The sequence below is a fragment of the Eriocheir sinensis genome, unplaced genomic scaffold, assembly GCF_024679095.1.
Source record: "Eriocheir sinensis breed Jianghai 21 unplaced genomic scaffold, ASM2467909v1 Scaffold265, whole genome shotgun sequence".
NCBI lineage: Eukaryota > Metazoa > Arthropoda > Malacostraca > Decapoda > Varunidae > Eriocheir > Eriocheir sinensis.
Window position 1 is genome coordinate 169,675 of NW_026111571.1, and position 24,917 is coordinate 194,591.

The 24,917-nt window shown below is 47.3% G+C and overlaps 1 protein-coding gene across 1 annotated transcript in view; it reads right to left on the reverse strand.

Annotated features, from left to right (window-relative positions):
• Positions 1 to 24,917, reverse strand: part of LOC126991365 (nephrin-like) — a 175,526-nt gene that overhangs the window by 64,586 nt on the left and 86,023 nt on the right. The window contains exons 7-8 of the mRNA XM_050850124.1: positions 22,129 to 22,273; positions 3,965 to 4,092 (exon numbers count right to left, since the gene is read on the reverse strand). Coding sequence (XP_050706081.1) covers positions 3,965 to 4,092; positions 22,129 to 22,273 — 273 coding nt within the window. The remainder of the gene's footprint in view (positions 1 to 3,964; positions 4,093 to 22,128; positions 22,274 to 24,917) is intronic.

The following is a 24,917-nucleotide window of genomic DNA, read 5'->3' on the forward strand; positions in this document are numbered from 1 at the left end:
GGGGTTAGGAAGGGAGAGAAATTTGAAAGGGAAGGAGGAGGAAAAAGAGGAGAAAGGAACGGATTGAAGGAAGAGGAGGAGGAGGAGGAGGAGGGGAAACATGGACTAAACATGGACTAGCAGGCAGCAGAAATCCTGTTGGCTCATTACTAGGTTGCTTGCTTTCAGTGATTTAATCAATCCGTTTGCCATAGGAGTGGCTTGCAGGGAAGGATTAAAGCACTTGTGTATCTGCTCTTGGGAACGTTCAGTTCACTCCCGCTGCAGCAAAGTGGCGATCAATGCGTTTCTTGAAGGAGTTGATGGTCTCTGCGCTAACCACTTCTGCAGGAAGGCTGTTCCAGTGGCGAACAACTCTATTCGATAAATAACTCCTGCCGATGTCGGTATTGCATCGCTTTGCTTGAATTGTTTTTCCGTTGTTTCTTGTTCTCAGGTTAGTTTGTAGCGTGAAGAGTTTGGAGTGATCAACGTTGCTGAGCATGTTCAGGTACTTAAAGACTTGTATCATGTCTCCCCGCAGTCGTCTCTTTTCCAACGTGAAGAGGCTGAGTCGCTCGAGTCGCTCTTCATAGGGCTTCGTCCTCAGTGATGGTATCATCTTCGTGGCGCGGCGCTGTACTCTCTCAAGTAATTAAATGTCTTTCCTGTAATTTGGAGACCAGAATTGCACGGCGTATTCCAGATGGGGCCTTACTAGCGAGTTATACAAGGATAACATAACTCCCGGCGTCTTGCATTCGAAGTTCCTCGATATGAACCCAAGCTGATGGTGACCCCGAGGTCTCTTTCCTCTTACACAACATGTAGTGGTTCGCTACCCATGTGGTATGTGTGATTGCTGTGTCTGGATCCGATATGCATTACTTTACATTTGGTAGTGTTGAAGGACATCTGCCATTTTTCCGACCACCGAGTGATCAGGTCCAGGTCTCTCTGGATAATTTCGCAGTCTGCCGTTGTGAGGGCCTTCCCACCCACCTTTGTGTCGTCGGCAAATTTTGAAAGATTGTATTTTAATCTTAGTTCTAGGTCGTCGATATATATGATGAAGAGTATGGGTCCCAACACTGACCCCTGTGGCACTCCACTTGTGACCGGGAGCCACTCGGAGGCCTGTCCGTTGAGTACAACTCGTTGTTTTCTTCCAGTGAGCCAGTCTTTGATCCACGCTGTCAGATTACCGCCTAACCCCGCCGACTTGAGTTTCTTGAGGAGTCTTTCGTGTGGCACTTTGTCAAAGGCTTTTTGAAAGTCTAGATATATAACATCACTCGGGATATGATTATCCCAGTTTTCATAGATACCTTGGAAGAAGTCCAGTAAATTGGTTAAGCATGAGCGCTTTTTCCTGAAACCGTGCTGAGCATCGGAAATTATGTTGTCTTAAAGGAACCTAATGAGTTTGTCTCTGATGATCTTCTCGAGGATTTTTCCCGCCACTGAGATCAAGCTGATTGGTCTGTAGTTTAGGGCCACGCTTTTGTCTCCCTTTTTGAAAATCGGTGTTACGTTCGCTTGTTTCCAGTCTTTCGGGACTTTGTTTTGTTGTAGTGACATATTGTAGATGGCGGTGAGTGGCTTGAGGATTTGCTGCTTGAGGTCCTTGAGCAGCCTGGGTGACAAGTCGTCGGGTCCGGTGGACTTGTTTGTTTTGAGTTTGTCTAGGTACTTTTTCACATCCCGTTCGTCGATTGTGCCAATTTCTAGGGAGGTGATTCCCATCGGTGGGGTAGGGCTCTTGGGTACGGACTAGATGTTCTCGACCGTGAACACAGACGTGAAGTTTCTGTTTAGGATTTCGACCATTTGTCTGCTGTCCTGTGTTAGTACGTCACTTTCATCCTTTAGGGGACCGATATTGCTTTTTGTCTTTTTTTTTATTCTTAGATACGTGAAAAACTTTTTCGGGTTGGACTTGGCTTCGCGCGCAATCTGCTTTTCATAGTCGCGTTTACGCTGGCGAATGAGAGTTCTGCAAGCTCTGAGGCTTTGATGGTACTTTTCGCGAGCCTCGTCTGTGCTGTTTTCCTTTAGCAAGTTGTATTTTCTCTTTTTTAAATTAATCGCCTGTCGAACTTGGGTAGTCATCCATGGTGGGCTTGTGGCATTATTTGTTCTCCTAGTCTTCATGGGAACAGCTGTTATCTCTACCTCTAGGAGTTTGTTCTTGAAACGAGCGAGATTAGAATTGGCTCTTTTGTAGTCTGGAATCCGGTACGTGTTTTCGGTGAGTTCATGGTCTGTTCTGATCAGTCATGAATCCACGCACATAGATGGTCGTTAATACCGTGGGAACGCAGTTTTGAAATAAGCTTAACTTGAGGAACTTTATCAAACTCTTTCTGAAAATCTAAGTAAATTACGTCATATGGGCTTCTGGCGTCCTAACATGTATAAACATCGTTGAAAAAGGTTAATAGGATGGTAAGGCAAGACCGATTACTATGAAATCCATGCTGACTATCAGTTATCAAATCATTTGTTTCAAGGAAAGTGATCATTTTATCCCTGATTATTTTTTCGAATAGTTTAATTAGGACAGACGTAAGGCTGATGGGACGATAATTACTGGCTTGTTTTTTATCTCCTTTATTGAAAATCGGGGTAATATTGGCCTTTTTCCAATCGAGAGGCACACTGGCCTGTGCTAATGACTTGTTGAATATGAATGTTATGGGTAATTCTAGCTGTTGACTACATTCTCTCAACACGCGGAAGCTGGAAGGGGAAGAATGGGAGGGGAAGGAAGGGAACGGGGATGATGGGATTTTTTTTTTTTTTTTTTTTACAGCAAAGGAGACAGCTCAAGGGCACAAAAAAGTAAACATTAATAAAAAAAAAAGCCCGCTACTCGCTGCTCCTAAAAAGAATCCAAAGAGGTGGCCGAAAGATAAGTCAGTTTCAGGAGGAGAGGTGTCCTGAATGTGAGAAAGGGGGGGAGGGGGGGTAGTGGTGGCGGTGGTGGTAGTAATGGTGGTGGTGGTGGTGGTGATGGTGATGGTGGTGGTGATAGTGGTAGTGGTGGTGGTGGTGGTGATAGTGGTGGTGGTGGTGGTGGTGGTGGTGGTGGTGGTGGTGGGGGTGGTGGTGGTGGTGGTGGGGGTGGTGGTGGTGGTGGTGGGGGTGGTGGTGGTGGTGGTGGTGGTGGTGGTGGTGGTGGTGGTGGTGGTGGTGGTGGTGGTGATGGTGGTGGTGGTGGTGGTGGTGATAGTGGTGGTGGTGGTGGTGATGGTGATAGTGGTGGTGGTGGTGATGGTGATAGTGGTGGTGGTGGTGGTGGTGGTGGTGGTGGTGGTGATAGTGGTGGTGGTGGTGGTGGTGGTGGTGGTGGTGGTGGTGATGGTGGTGGTGGTGAAGGTGGTGGTGGTGGTGATAGTGGTGATAGTGGTGGTGGTGATAGTGGTGGTGGTGGTGGGGGTAGTGGTGGTGGTGCTGATAAGGGAGGTGGTGGTGGTGGTGATGGTTGTAGTGATGGTGATGGTAGTGGTGGTGGTGGTGGTGATGATTGTAGTGATGGTGATGGTAGTGGTGGTGGGGATGGTTGTAGTGCTGGTGATGGTAGTGGTGGTGGTGGTGGTGGCGGTGTCATCTCTATAACACCTGAGGGCGCTGTGTGGAGTCCTGCACCACCATCACCACCACCATCACCGTCATCACCACCACTACCACCACCACCACCAGTCTCAAGTATATAGCTTTTCATCACCTTGTATAATCCTTTTACGTATAGTTTTTCATCACCACTACCACCACCACCACCACCACCACCACCCTCTTTCTTCAACACCAAACACGCACCACAGTCTTTCTTCACCACCAAACACCCACACACACCACCACCACCACGTCAATCACCATCAAATACTCATACAAACACACACACACGCGCACACATACACACACACACACACACACACATACTTCCCCTCCCTCTCCCCCCTCCCTTTCCCCCTCCCCTCACCTGTCTGACCCACGTAATGTTGTACAGCGGTGGGTTAGAGTCGACGAGGCAGTTGAAGTACACGTCCTCTCCTTCCCGCACGGTTGACGAGGCGCCGCGACCCAGCTCCAGCGAGGCCACAGGCGGGTCTGGGGGTGCAGGAGAGAGCCGGCGTTAGGTGAGTGTTTGGTGGACAGAGGGGGCAGCGTTAGGTTCGTTTAGGCTGGGTGAGGTAGGTAGAAGGAATGTAGTACTCGATATTCGCATTCAATCCATCCGCTTTCAATTCTTTATATTGGGTAGGCGGTGGCTGAGTGGTAGCGTGCTGGGCCCACATTCACCGCGTGATGGACGACGCGGGCTCGAATCCCCACGATACCACCTGGGCTTTTTCAGTCACCGCCGCGTGGCTTAAAACTACCCACATGCTGTCCTGAAGACCACCCATCAACCCGGACTCGAGAGGAAACCGTCCAAGTGAATCAAGAAGGAGTTCCGGTGGGCAGCATGAGCCAAGAGAAGATGGCACCACTATAAAAGCTTACCTGCGCCATGACGGGCTGGGGCCGAATACCATCTAGGCCCTTCAAGCAAGCCTACTGGCGCTCTAGGCATAGACGTAAAGAAAAAAATATATATCCGAACAAAGCGTTTAGATGTATACACGTTCGTGAGACTTGGACACTGAATGGGGACTTGGAGAGGCGGATTGATGCCTTTGGTAATAAGTGTCTACGCAGAATCATGGCATATCGCTGGAATGACTTTGTGTCAAACCGGCGACTACTCCGTGAGACCGATTCGACATTTATAACCCTAAGTCTATATACAGCAAGTCAAGTCATATGCAAGTTTGTGGGAGGAGACACGGCCGAGGCGTGGTTTGTGCGTGACATTGCTTGAAGCCAAACTAGAGAATGTAGAATCAGGGATTTTGAGACAACGAAGAAAGGCGTGCTAATTTAAATCAATCACTTCAACATGCCCTCCCTCATAACCCACACAGCCGTTTGTAGGCAATAGAATTACAGTCACGCAATAGCACAATAAAAAGACATTTTTTCGCCAGTGGCTTGCCTGAACGCGCTGTGAAAGGAGGCGATAATGCACATCCAGAGTGCACATACGGCCCCAACTCTAGTCACCCCTGAACTGGCGGGTATTATTTTTTTTAGCTCCAAGTGACGTCATCCCGCTGCTTCGCCCCGAAACCGCCTCCTGCGCGTATCGGTCGCAGTTTTGAAGCAGTGACTTGACTTGGTGTAAATAGACTTAGGGTAAAGCTACACCCCTGCTCATGGGGCTGTGTCTGTAATATAAAGTCCTGTGTGGAGCAGGCCAAGGGGACGCCCACGGAGTTCTTGGATAAAGCAAGTCGAAGGATCCTGCCGGGAGATACTAAAGATGGGAAGGGGGCCTGCATGGAGACTCACCCGGCGGAACCCCTTAACATGGCGTCGTAGGGTGGGTGAGGCGACTCTTCCCCCGGCGTATGCCCCCATTGATTGATTGACATTCGTATTAGATATTTTTTTTTCTAATTAAATGTATTCTCTTTTGCGTTCGGATATAAGCATAGTATTTGTAGCAGTAGTAGTAGTAGTAGTAGTAGTAGCAGTAACAACAGGAACAGTAGTACAGTAAGACACTATATCAACTGGCCATAATAGCCTTCAGTCAAATCTCCTCCCTCCTTCGCCTTCAGAGTGTTAATACAAACATTGATAATACAAGCGTGTGAGTCTATCCTTGGGGGCCGAGGAGTCTCTCAGCGCACGAAAGGAAAAAGAAGGAAAAGAAAAAGTTACAACCGAATAAAAAGAGAGATAAAGGAAATCATTGAAAGCACGGAGGAAGAAAATCATGAATATTGACAAAAAGAACGAGAATAAGAGGAGGAGGAGGAGGAGGAGAAGGAAAATAGAAGTGAGCAAACGAATGAATATAGGAAGCAAGGAAGGAAGGAAGGAGGGAGGAAAGAAAACCAATAAGATAGGAATGAAAAAAAGGAGAGTTGGAGGCAAGTGAGGACTGGAAGAGAAGGAAGGAGAGAGAGAGAGAGAGAGAGAGAGAGAGAGAGAGAGAGAGAGAGAGAGAGAGAGAGAGAGAGAGAGAGAGAGAGAGAGAGAGAGAGAGAGAGAGAGGAGAAAAAGTAAGAAAATAAAAAAGAAACAATAAAAAAGTAAGAAGGAATGTGGTGCCCCGAGGGCTGCGACACCACTCGTGTCATCATCATCTTCACCGGCAATATTTTCCGATGACAACAGCGGTATCGACCGCTAAAACACAACACGGACTCCAACACATGATTGTCCCCACTGTTCATTTACCAACCTATACACAATTGTAATTGCCCATTAACGCACCCGCTTATCTCTCTAAGCCAAAACACAATCACCGCGGCCTAAAACACGATCAGCCGCGGAACAAAATGTTATGAAAACAAAGCTGCGTCACCGCGTGAATTAAGCATGTCGGTTTGGTAGATTATTGTATGAGCTCGGTGTGAGTTTTATGTATGACTCACACGCCTGACGTATTACCCTCGCGATATCTGCCTATATAAGAAGCATTTTCTCCAGGCTTGACCTCAGATTAACCAGCACTCTGTTCGTGGCTGGACACTCAGTTGTCCTTCCCTAGACAACATGGGTAGAACATTCATCGTTGCTACTGTGAGTATGGAGTGAAGAATTACCATAGAGGAAAGCGTATCTAACATATCTATTGTGTTCTATTATCTTAGTTTTACTTAGGATTATATTTCTATGATACTTTATTGTGTGAGTTTTTACTCAATATTATACCAGTGTTAACGTCAGTAACCAATAGTGAAAGAAAACCTGAAGACTCATTGAGTCTAGTAAGCCAGTCGCTGGTTTAAACAATATTTTTACCCTCTGTAATATTAAGTAGTATTAAGGTAGAATAAAATACATATAAGAAAGGCGACACCGTTTCATCACCCCATTTACGAACTCCTTTAAATACTCCTAAGGTACCAGAATTTTAAGTCAAGTGTCACTAGTACAAACAGTGTGTCGTCTCCCCTGTGTGACCCGGCAAACGGGTTACAACATTGGTGTCAGGTGTGGGGTGGTGAAACAGGTGGTGAAACATGTGGTGAAACATGTGGTGAAACATGTGGTGAAACTTGCGATTTATATTGGTTTATATTGGTATTGTACTGGTGTATGTCCACATCCGAAAGCGAGGGAGAAGACAGTTATTCTTGGAATTACGGGAATAAGACTTTAGAGTTAAAAATGCCAGACGAAGGCAAGAACCCTCCCCCCAAAAAAGAAGATGGAAAATCGATCACCCTTGCCCATGATGATCTTGTCACGCTACTTAGCCGTCATACCTTGAATGATTTTAGTAGAGTGCAGGGACTCTTATATTTTTGTGGTGGAGAAGAAAAAAGTAGCAAAGCACCAAACCTCCCATGCCATAAGCTAGCAAAGAAATGGATAGAGGATATTGAAAGCCGGACACAGGCAAATTGGGACACTACCGGAAAGATTGAGTTAGCCAAACAATATGCCCTGGGAGCAGCGCGATCATCTCCTCGGTTGTATCACTAGATTTGGACAGGATTGGGAAAAAGAAAAGGAAGACTTCCTACGTGTGTTTCCCACAGTAAGGAATTGTTCGGTCCTCCAGAATGAATTGGGAGAGGCAAAACGGCGGACTGGAGAAAACATCCGAACCTTCCTCATCCGCCTGGAGACATTGAGAGACAGTTGATCGCTCTCAAGCCTGACAATGCCAGTTTCTAACTGAGATAACCGCTTTACGGCTCAGAGAGGCTTTCCTCCGGCCCTCTTACTCATCTTAACGGAGGAAGAAAAGGGGACCCACAGAAGGTATTAAAGAAAGGGTATGAGTATATTAAAGCTTATCCAGAGTCGAAGCTATCCGATGCCGATATCGCCAAAGAAATAAAAGTGCTGAACGTCTGTTCCACCCAGGCATCCGGACCCAAACATGTCTCACAAGCCCGTCCTCCACGCCCTCCAGGCCAGTCACGTTACCCGATACCCCAAAGGGAGGACGGCACGCCGCGCCACCTACACGCCCATAATGGGAACGCGCCCACGCCACCATGTTATGCTTGTGGGTATGTAGGACACATGGCTCGCGATTGCACATATGGAAGGCAGTATAGGGGTGCCTACCACCCACCAACAGGCTCTCGGTACCCTCAGTACCAGCCCACTCGAAACAGGCGTCAGCCTGTCTCGCCTGCGCTGCCTGGCGCCCGGAGTACACGGCCGGTCCCTCACCCGTAGCTCCTGGGTCAACCCTGACCACGAGAAGAACAAAAAAAACGCCCCCAGTGTAGGTGCGGCCGTCCTCGGCCCTACCCACGCCCTGACGTTGAGAGTGTACGTTGGCGCTAATGCACCAAAGGAGAGGGTTTACTCAAGGCGAGACACAGGAGCAGGAGCGTCCCTACTCGAAGAAGATTTATTTAGGAAGGTAGGCGGGAAGATGATAGTTACAGAACCTCTCTCCATACAAGGGGTAGATCGGACTCAATCCCTAATAAAGGAATAGCCGAAGTAGTAGTAGACTTTGGGCACGGAGAAATTAAAGAAAAGTTTGTAGTAATATCACAAGGTATAGTGTTACCAACAGCAGTTTTGTTGGGCCTAGAATTTATGTGGAGACAAAATGTGGTAGCTGCACCGCTGGACACACCTGGGCAGTTTAGTGTAATGGTGGGCCTACCCAGTGGAAGTACATTCCTGGCTGCGGACGATATGAGCCCGTACCCAGAAGATCATAAACCTACTTTAGACGAGATGGAGGAAGTACCAGTGAAAGCATACGCTATTAACGTGGCGTCCTTGCTCCCAGGCACGGCAGGGTATGTCACTCTGGAGGCAGAGATTGGCAGAGCCCAGCAAGCCTTATTTCTCCCAAGGTCCAATGATATCCCTTCTTCATTTTATTTCCCGGGTTAGTTACCTTAACTCCTAACGTCAAACAAACCAAAGGTAAATTCATCATTCCTATGCTAACCCAACTGAAGAAACTATTGAGATGCCAACAGGTGAAGTGATGGGACACATTTATTCTTGTCACTCAGAATACTATCAATCATCGAATGAATGTGTAGCTGCTGTAACAAAAACATCTACCAAGCCGCCTGAGACCCTGTCAAGTAAGCAGATGGTACTCGATACGCTGATAGACGATCTCATTTTACCCTCAAACCGGGACAATGGGTGTCTGAAGGGCTTAACCCGCAAGTATCCTGATGTGTTTGCTCTAAAAACGAGCCACTCACTATTACCCCTATTATGTTCACACTTTAAGGCTAAAAATGACAAGCCTATATATAAAAAGCCATACCCAATACCAGTAAAATATCATAAAGAAATAGAGATTCAGCTCAAGGACCTTGAGGCCCAGGGTATTATACGCCCTAGTGCGTCACCCTACAGCGCACCTCTAGTCCCTGTTGCTAAAGGATGGTGGAGTCAGACTTTGTCTCGACTTCCGCGCTCTGAACGATGAATTGATTGATGACAAACATCCACTCCTAACATTAACCTCATTTTGCAACAGTTAGGGGAAAGTAAAGTATTCACCTCCCTTGATTTGCGCCAGGGCTACCACCAAGTCCCATTGGCAGAGGAATCTAAACACTTGACAGCCTTCACGACACCTTATGGCCTCTATGAATTCACTACAGTCCCCTTTGGATTAAAAACAGCACCTGCAGCCTATCAACGGATCATGAATCAAGTTCTCATAGGTCTGACAGGAAGAATTGTACATGTATACCTTGATGATTTGATAGTACAAGGGAAAGACATGGACCATCACCTAAAGAACCTCCATGCCGTCTTGGACAGACTGCAGAAGGCTCACCTGTCCTTAAGACTAGATAAGTGTTCCTTTTCAAAGAGCAAGTAGATTATCTGGGTCACATTGTTAGTGCTTCTGGCTTGAAGCCTCAGCCTCAAAGGTACAGGCGGTGCAACAACTCACTCCTCCGAAAACAGTCAAAGAACTTCAAGGTTTCCTGGGATTGGTTAACTTTTATAGGAAATTCATTAAAGACTTTGCCAAGATAGCATCCCCACCAAGAATGATAAGACACATCTGGAGTGGAATGAAGAGGCATTGCATGCATTTAGCACACTAAAGAACAGTCTAACGACTGACATTGTTTTAGCCTTTCCGGATTTCCGGAAGCCCTTCAATCTCACCACAGATGCGTCAGATAAGGCAATAGGTGGTGTGTTGCAACAATAGGATGAAAATGGTAGTTTACGTCCCATAGCATATTTTAGTAGAACCCTGAATGGAGCAGAACGTAACTACTCAGCGGTAGAGAGAGAAGCTTTAGCAGTCATCTATGGCCTCAGTACTAACCGACCCCTTATCTTGGGTTATAGGATACACATCCTGTCGGACCATAGACCACTGACTTGGCTGTTAAAAAGCACAGTGCCTAGCAGCAGGATTGCACGCTGGCAGACACTTCTAGGAGAATTTGACTTTAGTATTGATTATCTCCCAGGCTCCAGCAACATGGTAGCAGATTTTTTGTCAAGGATTAGGAATCAGGAGAGTGACGTGATAGAAGGCGAATTGGATGCTCGAATTATGTCTGTCACCCTTACGGGTGGACAGGACATGTCTGTCGCCTCTCCGGAGGGACATGACAAACAGGATAAGTTTCTCCATTGGAGTCTTGCTGGACTCATGGAGCACCAGGATCGCGATCCTGAACTGAGAGAATTGAAGCATGCTTTTGAACAAACCACCGGTGGTAACGTACATGAGAGAGATGAGAGAAAGGTTGCAGAGAGGAGCAATGTAACGTTAAATGCAGCTAAGAGGCACTTCAAAACTGCCTCTTAGTGAAGTGTGTGTAGAGAACGGCATTCTCTACCGCGATGTTTGCGATGAATACAACAAGCAGACAAGACGGGTTATCGTTCCACCAAGCTACATTCCTAACGCGTTAGCTTTGGCGCATTCCATGCTACCTGCAGGGCATGGAGGCACTAAGGTTACGTTGGCACGCTGTCGCAAGTTTGCGTACTGGCCGGGAATGAAGGCGGACGTGGAGCAATATGTCAGATCTTGTCCTGTCTGTTGTCGGTTTAAGAAGAGGGGATCCCCGCCAGCTCCACTTATGAGGTATCCAGAGGTTGGCCAACCGTTTGAGTCCATATGGATATTGTCGGACCTTTGTCTGTTTCAGACGAAGGCTATAGGTATGTACTGACAGTGATAGACGTCCTGTCACGCTTCTTGGTAGCAACCCCTTCGTACGAAGGCAGCCAAGGAAGTGGCAGCTGCGTTCTACAAGAACGTAGTCTGTGTACACAGCATCCCGCCGATTCTAGTCACGGATCAAGGAAAGGAGTTCGTCAACACTCTCTTACGAGAGTTGACTCAGTTGTTACAGATTGATCATCTAAGGACAACTCCTTATCACCCGTCTGCAAACTGGGTGATAGAAAGGCCTAATGGCACCTTAATAAATATCTTGAGAACTTTGTGCGAGGACAATCGCGGTATCTGGGACCAAATGCTTCCGGTTGCAACACACGCCTACAACACTGCCTACCACCGTGTTCTGAAAGATTCACCATTTTTCTTGCTTTTCTCTCTGGACCCAAATGTTCCTTTTGAAGTGCTTGAGAATAAACTCCAACCTTGTTATGATGTTGACAGCTATAAAGCATTTACTTCTAGTGTCGCGCAGCGGACCTATAAACTATGTCAGACCAATATAGATATAGGATGGCAGGAGTCAGAAAGAATGTTTAGGAAATCCAAACCCAAACAGGTGGTAGTAGGAGATCGGGTCTACTTAAGGCATGTATGTACAAAGGGCGAACCAAAGAAGCTCCAGCCCTTGTTCAATGGACCTTTAGGGTGCTAGAAAAAATAAGCCCTGTAGTCTTACGACTGCGTCATGTTAGAGGTGGTAAGATCAAGACAGTTCACACAAATAATGTTCAGGTCGTTCACGAGGACTCTCTTGGCTTCCATGACTCTCCTAATGTCAGGCGTGCATACCCTCTCCTGATCAAGTAGTAGAAGTGGACCCACTCCCATGACTTATTCCCCGAGGAGCCGCTGCCATTGTCCTTTCCAGCTCCTTCCGAGCTCTCCTCACCGGCTCCTGTCTCCTCAGATGCTTCAGAGGTCCCCTCATTGGTTCCTCAGCTCCTTCAGAGCCCTGTGTCAGTCGCTCATTACGATCCAATACGGTACCCCATTCTCTCCCCAATGTGATGGAACGCCCTCTCGAGTAGCGCCAACGACCAACGAACTGATGCAACCTATAATTACAGATCCTGGGTGTTGCCCTCTCCTTGTCTTCCCTTGATACCTCCAGGAGCAACCCATTCGTCCGGACTCGTCTTCTCCCAGTCTTTAAGATGCTGTTGACAGGACGGTACTATGTTGTCCCCGTCGTCATCAAGACGGACGACATCCAACGTCCTCTCATCAACGTGGCAAATCTAACAGCGGAAGTTTCATGGTCGATTGAACATATGAATCAATCGTTCCCTACTGTTGGTCTACTCAGGCGCACTCTAGACTCTTTTCACATTGAGTTTGAGAAATTATTCAAAGATCTTAACAGCTTTCTGTCGGCTATGAGTGGTAGAGATGGAAGCCCGTTTCGGACTCGCCAGAAGCGAGGCCGTGGATTTCCCTGGCTCGGTAGCAAACCTCCTTTTCGGTACGGCCACTCAGGCCCAAATAGATGTGATACACGGGAAGCTCTCCCAGATCTACACTCTGTCCACAGAAGAGAGACGTCAACAACCTCCATCAGGAAGTCCTCAACGCCACAGTTCGGGACCTCCGTCATCTTCATTCTGCCATCTCCCGTCTAGAGTCCGCCTCGGCTTTGGCCTCAGCTATTATCCGTCAGTTCTCACTAAAAACCTTGCAAATTGAAGGGAAATGCGTATTTTGGAGACTATCCTTCTCATTCAGTTGGCACTTAGTGACCTAAATCATGATACTCTGAATCTCAAGCTTGGCCTTCAGCAGCTGTCCCAAACGCAGGTTTCCCCTCTCCTCCTTCCAAATGATGTACTATTTCGTGTGCTCAGCAATGCGTCACTCCATTACCCAGGCTTACTTTTCCCTGCAGCACATGAATATTTAGCATTGTATAGAGATGTCTCTAGGGTTATTTCTAAAGGTACGCTTTCCTCAGGAACCCTTCACTTCTTACAAATCCCCATGAAAGGGATCCCTCTGACGTGTTCGATGTGTTTAAAATGGACGCGTTGCCTTTTCATCTTGATGGCACGCCATATTTTCTGCACACCGACACGCTTTCCACTTACCTTGCGGTTTCTGAAGACCGCACTCACTATATGCTCTTAGACTCCTTGGACCGCTGTACTAAACACCACCTGCTCTATGTATGTCCCCCTGTCGCCCCTGTCTACTCGACTTCTGTCCAGCGCTGCGAGATCGCTCTCTTTCTCGATCGCCCAGACGCCCTCTCGCTGTGTTCTAAGTCTCTCCTCAGAGTCTTCCCCCCGGTCTTCATCCCGTCTCCTGCGGGCTGGGTCTTCGCTACCGATACTCCCCAGATGGTCACCATGGTCTGCCCGGACAGCCCGGTCTCCAAATACAGGCAGACCATCAACGGGACGGGTCTCCTCCGCCTCGGTATGGGCTGTAGTGCCCACTCCGACGCCTTCAGCCTCCCTACTATGGACGGTGACGCCCCGCTGACGGTTCATCGCGCCCCCTTCCACATCGGACGTGACGTGGTCTCATCGCTCCTGGCCAAGACTCCCCTTGGCCCCTTCCCCTCCCCGCCGCCGTCGCCCGGGTCGTCTCTGGCCCCCCCGCTGGACCTCCCTCCAGCACTTCACGCGCTCCAGGAATCCGTCTCTCCGGTCCCCGCCTTCGACCCCTTCCTCCCTTGGTGGGGGTGGCTGCTCCTCCTCGGCGTCGTCTTCGTCGCCGGTGGGGTGGTTCTTCTGTCTCTTCCGGTCCCGTCTCTCGCAGGACTCCTCCCCCACGATCCCGCCATCCCCGTCTGGGCCCTCCATGGTCGTCCGCCGGGCGGAACGCTTTGTGCCACGAGGACGTGGCGTGATTTTAACGGGGGGGGTATGTGGTGCCCCGAGGGCTGCGACACCACTCGTGTCATCATCATCTTCACCGGCAATATTTTCCGATGACAACAGCGGTATCGACCGCTAAAACACAACACGGACTCCAACACATGATTGTCCCCACTGTTCATTTACCAACCTATACACAATTGTAATTGCCCATTAACGCACCCGCTTATCTCTCTAAGCCAAAACACAATCACCGCGGCCTAAAACACGATCAGCCGCGGAACAAAATGTTATGAAAACAAAGCTGCGTCACCGCGTGAATTAAGCATGTCAGTTAGGTAGATTATTGTATGAGCTCGGTGTGAGTATTATGTATGACTCACACGCCTGACGTATTACCCTCGCGATATCTGCCTATATAAGAAGCATTTTCTCCAGGCTTGACCTCAGATTAACCAGCACTCTGTTCGTGGCTGGACACTCAGTTGTCCTTCCCTAGACAACATGGGTAGAACATTCATCGTTGCTACTGTGAGTATGGAGTGAAGAATTACCATAGAGGAAAGCGTATCTAACATATCTATTGTGTTCTATTATCTTAGTTTTACTTAGGATTATATTTCTATGATACTTTATTGTGTGAGTTTTTACTCAATATTATACCAGTGTTAACGTCAGTAACCAATAGTGAAAGAAAACCTGAAGACTCATTGAGTCTAGTAAGCCAGTCGCTGGTTTAAACAATATTTTTACCCTCTGTAATATTAAGTAGTATTAAGGTAGAATAAAATACATATAAGAAAGGCGACACCGTTTCATCACCCCATTTACGAACTCCTTTAAATACTCCTAAGGTACCAGAATTTTAAGTCAAGTGTCACTAGTACAAACAGTGTGTCGTCTCCCCTGTGTGACCCGGATTACGGGTTACAACAGGAAGGAAAATAGAAGGAAGAAGAGAAAGAAACGAAAGGAAGGAAAAAATAAGAATATAAAAAAGCGAAAATGAGAAAAAAAAGAGAGAGAGAAGTAATATTAGGAGGAGGAGGAGGAGGAGGTGGAGGATGAGGAGGAGCAGGAGGAGGAGGAGGAGGAGGAGGAGGAAAGAAAACCAATAAGAGCGGAAGAAAAAGAAGGAAGAATGGAGGAAAAAGGAAATTGGAAGAGAGAGAGAGAGAGAGAGAGAGAGAGAGAGAGAGAGAGAGAGAGAGAGAGAGAGAGAGAGAGAGAGAGAGAGAGAGAGAGAGAGAGAGAGAGAGACGAACCAAGGAAGAAATAAAGAATGAAAAAGAGAAAGAAAAAATAAACGAGGAAATAAAAAGAAAATAAAAAGAAAATTGAGAAGAAGGAAATGGGAAGCAATTGTTTCAGAAAAGGAGGATGATGAGGAGGAAAAAAAAAATATTGGAAGCAGGAGGAGAAAACAAGAGACTGGAGGAAACAGGAAGTCGAGTGGAGGGGGAGGAGGAGGAGGACGAGGAGGAAACAAGAGCGTAGCTTAATATGAGGGAAGAGAGAGAGAGAGAGAGAGAGAGAGAGAGAGAGAGAGACTGGAATGTTCTTTTGCCTCTCTCTCTCTCTCTCTCCCCCCCATACGTCTCTCCAATAAGGGACTCAAGACCTTTTTGCCTCAAGATTTAGATTCAAATTCCACGTCGGAGAATGCATTTTGGGAAGGGAGGGAGGGAGGGAGGGAAAGGAAGGGAGGAGAGGAGGTAAAGTGGAGAGGTGTTGAGAGAATGTTAAAAATGGAGAGAGAGAGAGAGAGAGAGAGAGAGAGAGAGAGAGAGAGAGAGAGAGAGAGAGAGAGAGAGAGAGAGAGAGAGAGAGAGAGAGAGAGAGAGAGAGAGAGAGAGAGAAAGTGCTGGCGAATATTTTAAAAGTTTTGACTCAGAAAACTTCACCAAGGAGTAAATATTTTGTGGTGGTGGTGGTGACGGTGGTGGTAAATTGATGGATAGTGAAGGGAAAGGTGATGGAGGAGGCCGAGAGGGGACGCCAACAGAATTAATGGCTTGGGCAAGGTGATAGATTCTTCCAGGAGGTACGCGTGTGTGTGTGTGTGTGTGTGTGTGTGTGTGTGTGTGTGTGTGCGCCACCAGTCCAGAGCTCGTATTCCCAGACGAGTTCGAACCTCACAAAATATATATCCAAGACCCACAAAGGAGGTTAATCAGGTTCTCTTGACTGTTTTTGACGTTCATGGTGCAGAGGCCTTGTCATAATATCACCAGGCTCGTAACAGTAACCACGGAAATGCTAACACAACCTCTGCCAAAGCCTTGTCAAATGTGGGTGGGTGTGAGCCCCGAAGTATGAGAACATAGGCCTCGAGCAATGTGTGTGTTTACCAGGACGAGTGAGGAAAACATTACAGGCTATATTGGCCCATAAAGGGGGGGGGGGGGGGTAGCTCGCCTGCAACGGTAGCTAATGTCTCCTTCCTTTTCGATAGATTAGTTTAAATTTTCTCTTCTTTTTTCTATCTAATACACCGTTAGAAGAAAAAAAAAAGGTAAAATAGCCATCATATCCCTCTCGATAGACAGACCCTGAAGGATAGATAATGTCCTGAAAGATAGATACATAGACAGATATAGTTTTTTTATATAATTTAGATTCCCGTTTACACTCCTCGGTGGCAAGTGCAGACTTCCGCCCCTTTTCTTTCGTATCGGACAAATTTGGTTTGCCATTCAGCCGGTAACTTCTATAGATGCAAAGGGGCGTGGAGGGAAGGACCAATCCAGGAGAGCCTTCCTTCACTCTTTCTTTTTCTCTCTTCCTCTCTTTTTATCTTATAACTTTCTCTTTCATCCTTCCTTTTATTCCTCCTTTTCTTCTCCTTCTTTTTACCTCCCTTCCCTCCCCCTATCGTCTTCTTTCTCTGTGTTTTCCTTTCTTCATATTCCTTCTTCCTCTTCCTCCCTTCCTCCCTTTCTCCTATTTACCTATCTCTCCCTCTTATATTCCCTCCATCCCCTCACCTCTTCCCTTAGTTCCTCCTCCTCTTCCTCTTTTACCCGTAGGGGGAGCGGTAGTGAAAGGGTTTCGAACACCTGGTTTGAAGCCCTGCAGCTGAGCCTTCAATCACTATCACACTGACGGAAAAGAGCTGGAACGATTTACATAACAACACTACCAGCCTCCCTCTCCTCTTATCCCCTTTCTCGTTCCTTCCCTTAAACCTTATCTTCTCCTCTTCTCTCCCATATACTGCTTTATTTCCTTCCCTTTCCTTTCCAGGGGGTGGGGGGGTAGTTTTATGACCCTGGTGGTAGTGTGACAAGGCTTTCATGGGAGTTGTGTTAGCATTTCCATGGGTAGTTTTATGACCCTGGTGGTAGTGTGACAAGGCTTTCATGGGAGTTGTGTTAGCATTTCCAAGGGTAGTAGTTTTATGACAAAGCTTCTAAACGTGAAAGAAAAACTCATGCCAACCCGACTAATCCCCTTTCGTGACCCTGGGAAATGGATGATCTGAGAGGCGGAAGCGGATGAAAATACCAAGGCTGATGTGACCCGCAGCTCGAAGGCCCACTGTTTTAAGTTCAGGGCGCCCCATCACTGAGGTCTCGGGGTGCATGTCCTTACCCCCCTTCGCTCGACTGTTCAACTTACTAGACTATGTTAGGCGGAAAATGGAACCAGGGAATAAGAGGAGGAGGAGGAGGAGGAGGAGGAGAAAGCAATAGTTGGGTGCAGAGTTTAGGAGGGGGGAGAGAGAGAGAGAGAGAGAGAGAGAGAGAGAGAGAGAGAGAGAGAGAGAGACATTTAGAGAGAGAGAGAGAGAGATAAAATGGAGGAGGAGGAGGAGGAGGAGGAGGTGTTGGGAAGAGAAAGTGGTGGAGGAAGAGGAAGAGCAGGAGGAGGAGGAGGAGGTGTTGGGAAGAGAAAGTGGTGGAGGAAGAGGAAGCGCAGGAGGAGGAGGATGAAGAGGTGTTGGGAAGAGAAAGTGGTGGAGGAAAAGGAAGAGCAGGAGGAGGAGGAGGAGGTGTTGGGAAGAGAAAGTGGTGGAGGAAGAGGAAGCGCAGGAGGAGGAGGAGGAGGAGGTGTTGGGAAGAGAAAGTGGTGGAGGAAGAGGAAGAGCAGGAGGAGGAGGAGGAGGAGGAGGAGGAGGTGGTGTTGGGAAGAGAAAGTGGTGGAGGAAGAGGAAGCGCAGGAGGAGGAGGAGGAGGATGATGAGGTGTTGCGAAGAGCAGGTGGTGGATGATTAGGAGGAGGAGGAGGAGGAGGAGGAGGTGTTGGGAAGAGAAAGTGGTGGAGGAAGAGGAAGCGCAGGAGGAGGAGGAGTATGAAGAGGTGTTGGGAAGAGAAAGTGGTGGAGGAAGAGGAAGAGCAGGAGGAGGAGGAGGAGGAGGAGGTGTTGGGAAGAGAAAGTGGTGGAGGAAGAGGAAGAGCAGGAGGAGGAGGAGGAGGTGTTGGGAAGAGAAAGTGGTGGAGGAGGTGTTGGGAAGAGAAAGTGGTGGAGGAAGAGGAAGAGCAGGAGGAGGAGGAGGAGGAGGTGTTGGGAAGAGAAAGTGGTGGAGGAAGAGGGGGAGGAGGTGTTGGGAAGAGAAAGTGGTGGAGGAAGAGGAAGAGCAGGAGGAGGAGGAGGAGGAGGTGTTGGGAAAAGAAAGTGGTGGAGGAAGAGGAAGCGCAGGAGGAGGAGGAGGATGAAGAGGTGTTGGGAAGAGAAAGTGGTGGAGGAAGAGGAAGAGCAGGAGGAGGAGGAGGATGAAGAGGTGTTGGGAAGAGAAAGTGGTGGAGGAAGAGGAAGAGCAGGAGGAGGAGGAGGAGGAGGAGGAGGTGGAGGAGGAGGAGGTGGTGTTGGGAAGAGAAAGTGGTGGAGGAAGAGGAAGCGCAGGAGGAGGAGGAGGATGAAGAGGTGTTGGGAAGAGAAAGTGGTGGAGGAAGAGGAAGAGCAGGAGGAGGAGGAGGAGGTGTTGGGAAGAGAAAGTGGTGGAGGAAGAGGAAGAGCAGGAGGAGGAGGAGGTGTTGGGAAGAGAAAGTGGTGGAGGAAGAGGAAGAGCAGGAGGAGGAGGAGGAGGAGGAGGTGTTGGGAAGAGAAAGTGGTGGAGGAAGAGGAAGAGCAGGAGGAGGAGGAGGAGGAGGTGTTGGGAAGAGAAAGTGGTGGAGGAAGAGGAAGAGCAGGAGGAGGAGGAGGAGGTGTTGGGAAGAGAAAGTGGTGGAGGAAGAGGAAGAGCAGGAGGAGGAGGAGGAGGAGGTGTTGGGAAGAGAAAGTGGTGGAGGAAGAGGAAGAGCAGGAGGAGGAGGAGGAGGAGGTGTTGGGAAGAGAAAGTGGTGGAGGAAGAGGAAGCGCAGGAGGAGGAGGAGGATGAAGAGGTGTTGGGAAGAGAAAGTGATGGAGGAAGAGGAAGAGCAGGAGGAGGAGGAGGAGGAGGAGGAGGTGTTGGGAAGAGAAAGTGGTGGAGGAAGAGGAAGAGCAGGAGGAGGAGGTGTTGGGAAGAGAAAGTGGTGGAGGAAGAGGAAGAGCAGGAGGAGGAGGAGGAGGAGGAGGAGGTGTTGGGAAGAGAAAGTGGTGGAGGAAGAGGAAGAGCAGGAGGAGGAGAAGGATGAAGAGGTGTTGGGAAGAGAAAGTGGTGGAGGAAGAGGAAGAGCAGGAGGAGGAGGAGGAGGAGGAAGTGGAGGTATAAAGAAAACAAAGGAGGTGATAAAAGTGGACAAAAAATAGGAAAAAAACAGGAAAAGGTAAGGAGGAAATAGAAAGGAGGAAGAAGAAGAGGAAGAGGAGGAGGAGGAAACATGGACAAGCAGGCAGCAGAAAGTCCATTAGCTCATTACGAGGTTGCTAGCAGTTACCAATTCAATCATCCTGTCAGCCCCTAAAGTCACCCGCGGAAAGACAAAAGCACTTCTGTACCTTCTCAGGTATGCGTTCAGTTCACACCCGACGCAGCAGAGTGATGGTCAGTAAGGTTCTTGAAGGCGTTGATCGTATCCGCACTAACGAAATCTGCAGGAAGATTGTTGCAGTGGTGGATGACTCTGCTTCGGGAAAGAGCTACGGGCGATTTCTGTACTGCTTCGCCTTTTTTATTTTTTTTACGTCGTGGCCTATTGCGCCGGTAGGCTTCTTCCCGGTGGATCCTAATGGTCGGCCCAAGGCTTCTTCCCGGTGGATCCTGATGGTCGGCCGAAAGCTTCTTCCCGGTGGATCCTGATGGTCGGCTGAAGGCTTCTTCCCGGTGGATCCTGATGGTCGGCCCAAGGCTTCTTCCTGGTGGATCCTGATGGTCGGCCGAAGGCTTCTTCCCGGTGGATCCTGATGGTCAGCCCAAGGCTTCTTCCCGGTGGATCCTAATGGTCGGCCCAAGGCTTCTTCCCGGTGGATCCTGATGGTCGGCCGAAGGCTTCTTCCCGGTGGATCCTGATGGTCGGCCCAAGACTTCTTCCCGGTGGGGCCTGATGGTCGGCCCAGCCCGTTCTGGCGAAGGCGAGTGTTTACAGTGGTGCCATCTTGCATTGGCTCATGCTGCCCTCCCGGAGCTCATCTTTAATCCTAGTATCTAGAGTCCGGGCTAATAGGTGATCTTCTGGACAGCATGTGGGAAGTTTTAAGCCATTCGGCGGCGGCTGAAAAATCCCAGCTTGGTGGCACCAGGCGGGGATTGAACTCGCGTCGTCCTGAACTTGGCGCCGTCACGCTATCCATTCAGCCACCACCTACCCATTGCTTGAACTGATCTCCTTTCTCTTCCTCTTCTCTTTTTCTTTCCCTTCCTGTCCCTTCCCTTTCATTTCCTTTATTTCTATTCTCGTTTCTTCTCTTTTATTTTATTTTCGTTCCACCTCTTTTTCGACTCTCTCTCTCTCTCTCTCTCTCTCTCTCTCTCTCTCTCTCTCTCTCTCTCTCTCTCTCTCTCTCTCTCTTCATTTTCATTTTTCTTCATTTCTTTTCCTTTCCCTTCCAATTCTTCCTATCTTCCCTTTCCCATTTTCCTTTTCTTCCGTTCATTTCCTTTCCCTTCGTTTCTTCCCATCTTCCATTTTCTCATTGTTCTTTTCTCCTTTCCTTTCCCTTCTCTCTCCGCTTCCATCCTTTCTCTTTTCCCTCCTCTCTCTCCTCCTCTCTTTTTATTTACTCTTCCACTTGGGTCGTTCTTAACTATGGTATTATTTCGTTGCGCGTCGCTGTACTCACTAAAGCAATACAGTGTCTTTCCTGTAATTTGTGAACCAGCACTGCACGGCATATTCCAGGTGGGGTCTCTGCACTCTCTAGCGTAATTCAATGTCTTTTTTTGTAATTTGAGAACCAGAACTGCACGGCATAGTCCAGGAGGCGCGTCGCTGCACTCACTACCGTAGTTCAACGTTTTTCTTGTAATTATGGGACCAGCACTGCACGGCGTATTCCAAGTGGCGTCTCTGCACTTTCTAAAGCAATTCCATGTCTTTCTTGTAATTAGGGATCTAGAACTGCACGGCGTATTCCAGGTGGGGCGTCGCTGCACTCTCTAAAGTAATTCAATGTCTTTCTTGTAATTTGGGGGATCAGCATTGCACGGCATATTCCAGGTGGCGCGTTGCTGCACTCTCTAGCGTAATTTAATGTCTTTCCTGTAATTTGCGGGACTAGAACTGCACGGCATATTCCAGGTGGGGTCTTACCAGCGAATTTTACAAGGACAGCATAACTTCCGACGTCTTATATTTGAAGTTCCTCGCTATGAACCCGAGCATGGTATTAGCTTTTTCCAGGAGGAGGAGGAGGAGGAGGACAAATATGAAGATAAATACAGAGAGGGGAAGAGGAAGAAAAAAAGAAGAAAGGGAAAAGAAGGAAAAGAAAAAGGAGGGAAAGGAAGGAAAAGGAAAAAAAAGAGAGAGAGAGAGAGAGAGACACTCGACTTACACACAAAAACAATGACCCTCTCTCTCTCTCTCTCTCTCTCTCTTCCTTTTCCTTCCTTTCCCTCCTTTTTCTTTTCCTTTTTTTTCCCTTTCTTCTCTGTATAAGCCTCCTACCCTTACAATCTATGTAAATCTATGTAAACTTCGCACACTCACAGGCCCCACACACGACATCTATGTAAATCTATGTAAGCCTCAATCACAGGTCCTACTGAGCTATGTAAATCTTTGTAATCCGTCAGTACTCACATGTCACGTTGAGTACGATGGAGTCTGCCAGCGGGTGGTCAGGGAACAGTGGGTTGAGCGCAGTGCAGGCCAGCCTCTGCCCGTGGCCGCGCCGAGACGCCAGCACTGACACACGGGACGAGCTCATGTTGACTCCGTGCTGTGTCTGGGGGAAGGAGAAGCGGTGAGGGTGAAGGTGGTAAGCAGCTAGAAGGGTACAGAAAGAGCATAGCGGAAGATGATAAAAAACAATGTCATTAAAAGTAAGATATTAGCATTAACAATTGAACTGATAATAATGAAATAGATAACGATAATGATACTATTACTATTAGAGAGAGAGAGAGAGAGAGAGAGAGAGAGAGAGAGAGAGAGAGAAAAAATAAATCATTTCCCTGGGCCATCCGTGACTAATTTCGCAGATTTCGCTTGGCCTTGACGGACATGTTTCAAGATCGGGAATTTTCTCTCGCTTTTCTTGATTTTAGTGGGCGTTGTGCTTCTCTCTCTCTCTCTCTCTCTCTCTCATTTTTTCTATTTTTTATTCCATCTTTTCTCTTTTCTTCACTTCCACCATAAAACTAAGCCCTTTCCCAATGTACCCCAACTCTCTGGTGTTAGTGTGCTCCATCCTGCCCCGGGAAAGGTTATAATTCCACCTCTCCACCTGGCTCTCTGTCTGGTGTTAATGTGCTCCATCCTGCCCCGGCAAAGGTTCTAATTCCACCTCTCCACCTGGCTCTCTGTCTGGTGTTAATGTGCTCCATCCTGCCCCGGCAAAGGTTCTAATTCCACCTCTCCACCTGGTTCTCTGTCTGGTGTTAATGTGATCCATCATGCCCCGGCAAAGGTTCTAATTCCACCTCTCCACCTGGTTCTCTGTCTGGTGTTAATGTGCTCCATCCTGCCCCGGTAAAGGTTCTAATTCCATCTCTCCACCTGTTTTTTTTGTCTGGTGCTAGTGTGCCCCATCCTGCCCCGGTCAAGGTTATAATGCCTTGTCAAAACTACCACAAGGCTCATAACACTATTCATGGAAACACTACTAACACAACAACCTCTACGAAAACCTTACTACATGCAGCTACGTATGTGTGTGTGTGTGTGTGTATATGTGTATAAACCCTTGAGAATATGTACCCAGAGACCTAAGATTATACCCATTACATTCTCCATACCTCCTGTGTTGGACCCAAGCCCTGCCCGATATCTTAAGGAGAGGAAGTGTAACCTGAATCACACACTTGTCCATAAGCTGAGCCGGGGACAATTTCAGCGCCTCAGGAAAGAGGTGACTAAAGTGACATCTCATATCCATCTGTGCTCACGCGGCTGCAGGGGTTAGCGAGGCGAGACGCTGTTCAGAGGAAGGCGGCGAGGAGGAAGAGGAAGGCACGGAGGTGAAGCAGAGGGAGGAGAGTTAATTAAGACTTATATTAGAGAGGGGGAAAGGGAGAGAGGAGTGTGTGTGTGTGTGCGTGAGAGAGAGAGAGAGAGAGAGAGAGAGAGAGATTGATTGATATCTTTATTGGCCATAAGGTTTGAGAAATTGCATATAATATAAACATTGTTGATAGGCTCGGTCCATGTATGCCGAAGCTTTAAATAGGACCTGAAAATTACTTACATATAATAAACATAGCAAGGGACTATGCTAGGCCACCCGAAAATGTATAGAATTTCATGATTGAATACAACACAAATTATAGTTGAAACACATACAAGTATACATAGGCATACCTATTCACTACATATACTATTATTTACACTGGACACGATATAGTTTTGTCATACTGTTAGGACAAAAAAAACTCAAAAGTAATTCACACAAAAAAATAGAAAAAAATATAAAATTTCGAAATATTCTGAAAATTATTGATACATATCAAACAATGCTTTTGTTAGTTTACATTTAAATACATTTATATTATTACAATTTAAAAACTCTTCTGATAAATTATTCCAAATGTTGGCTCCTCTTGACAAGACACTTTGCTGGGCGTGAGTTGTTCTACATAACGATACACGTAAAATATTTTGTCTTCTAGTGGTGGTGTTGGTGATTATAGTGTAGCCAGGCTCAATATCACAGGAATCTAAAGATTTGTATACAAACAAGCAGCTCTGTAAATATATTATGTCTGGAACTTTAAGAAGTTTTAAATCTCTGAAAACATGATTGGTGTGTTCAAAGCGTTTTTTAAAAGACATTATTCGTAGCAGTTTTTTTCTTTTTTTTTATTGGTAAAGAGGCTGTCAGTGTAAGTCTTATATGCTCCTCCCCATATAGCACAGCAATACAAAAAGTGTGGATATATTAATGTTAGATAAATTTGCCGAATACAATTTGCGTTTAAACAGTCTCTTATTCTATATACTATGCCTGTTAGCACCGATACCTTCGATTTTATAAGATTCAGATGTTCTTTCCATTTTAATTTACTATCGATGAGAATTCCCAAAAATTTTAATTCATCAACTTCATTAATTTCAAGATTGTTGATTTTACTGTTGTACGTATTGGCGGAGTCATTAAAGGACTAGATATCATGAGGTGAGTCTTGTTGGTATTTAAAGTTAATCTGTTGCTTGTGATCCAGTTGTAAACTTTATTTAATTCATTATTTAATGTGTGTGAAACATTTTCCAGATTCATTCCTTGGAGAAAAACAGTGGTGTCATCGGCATAGAGTAAAAAATTTAGCTTGTTGGTACAGCGAACGGTGTCATTAATGTATATTAAAAATAATACTGGGCCAAGAATGGAGACCTGAGGCACACCACATGCAGCGAAGCTGTACGGGGAGGAC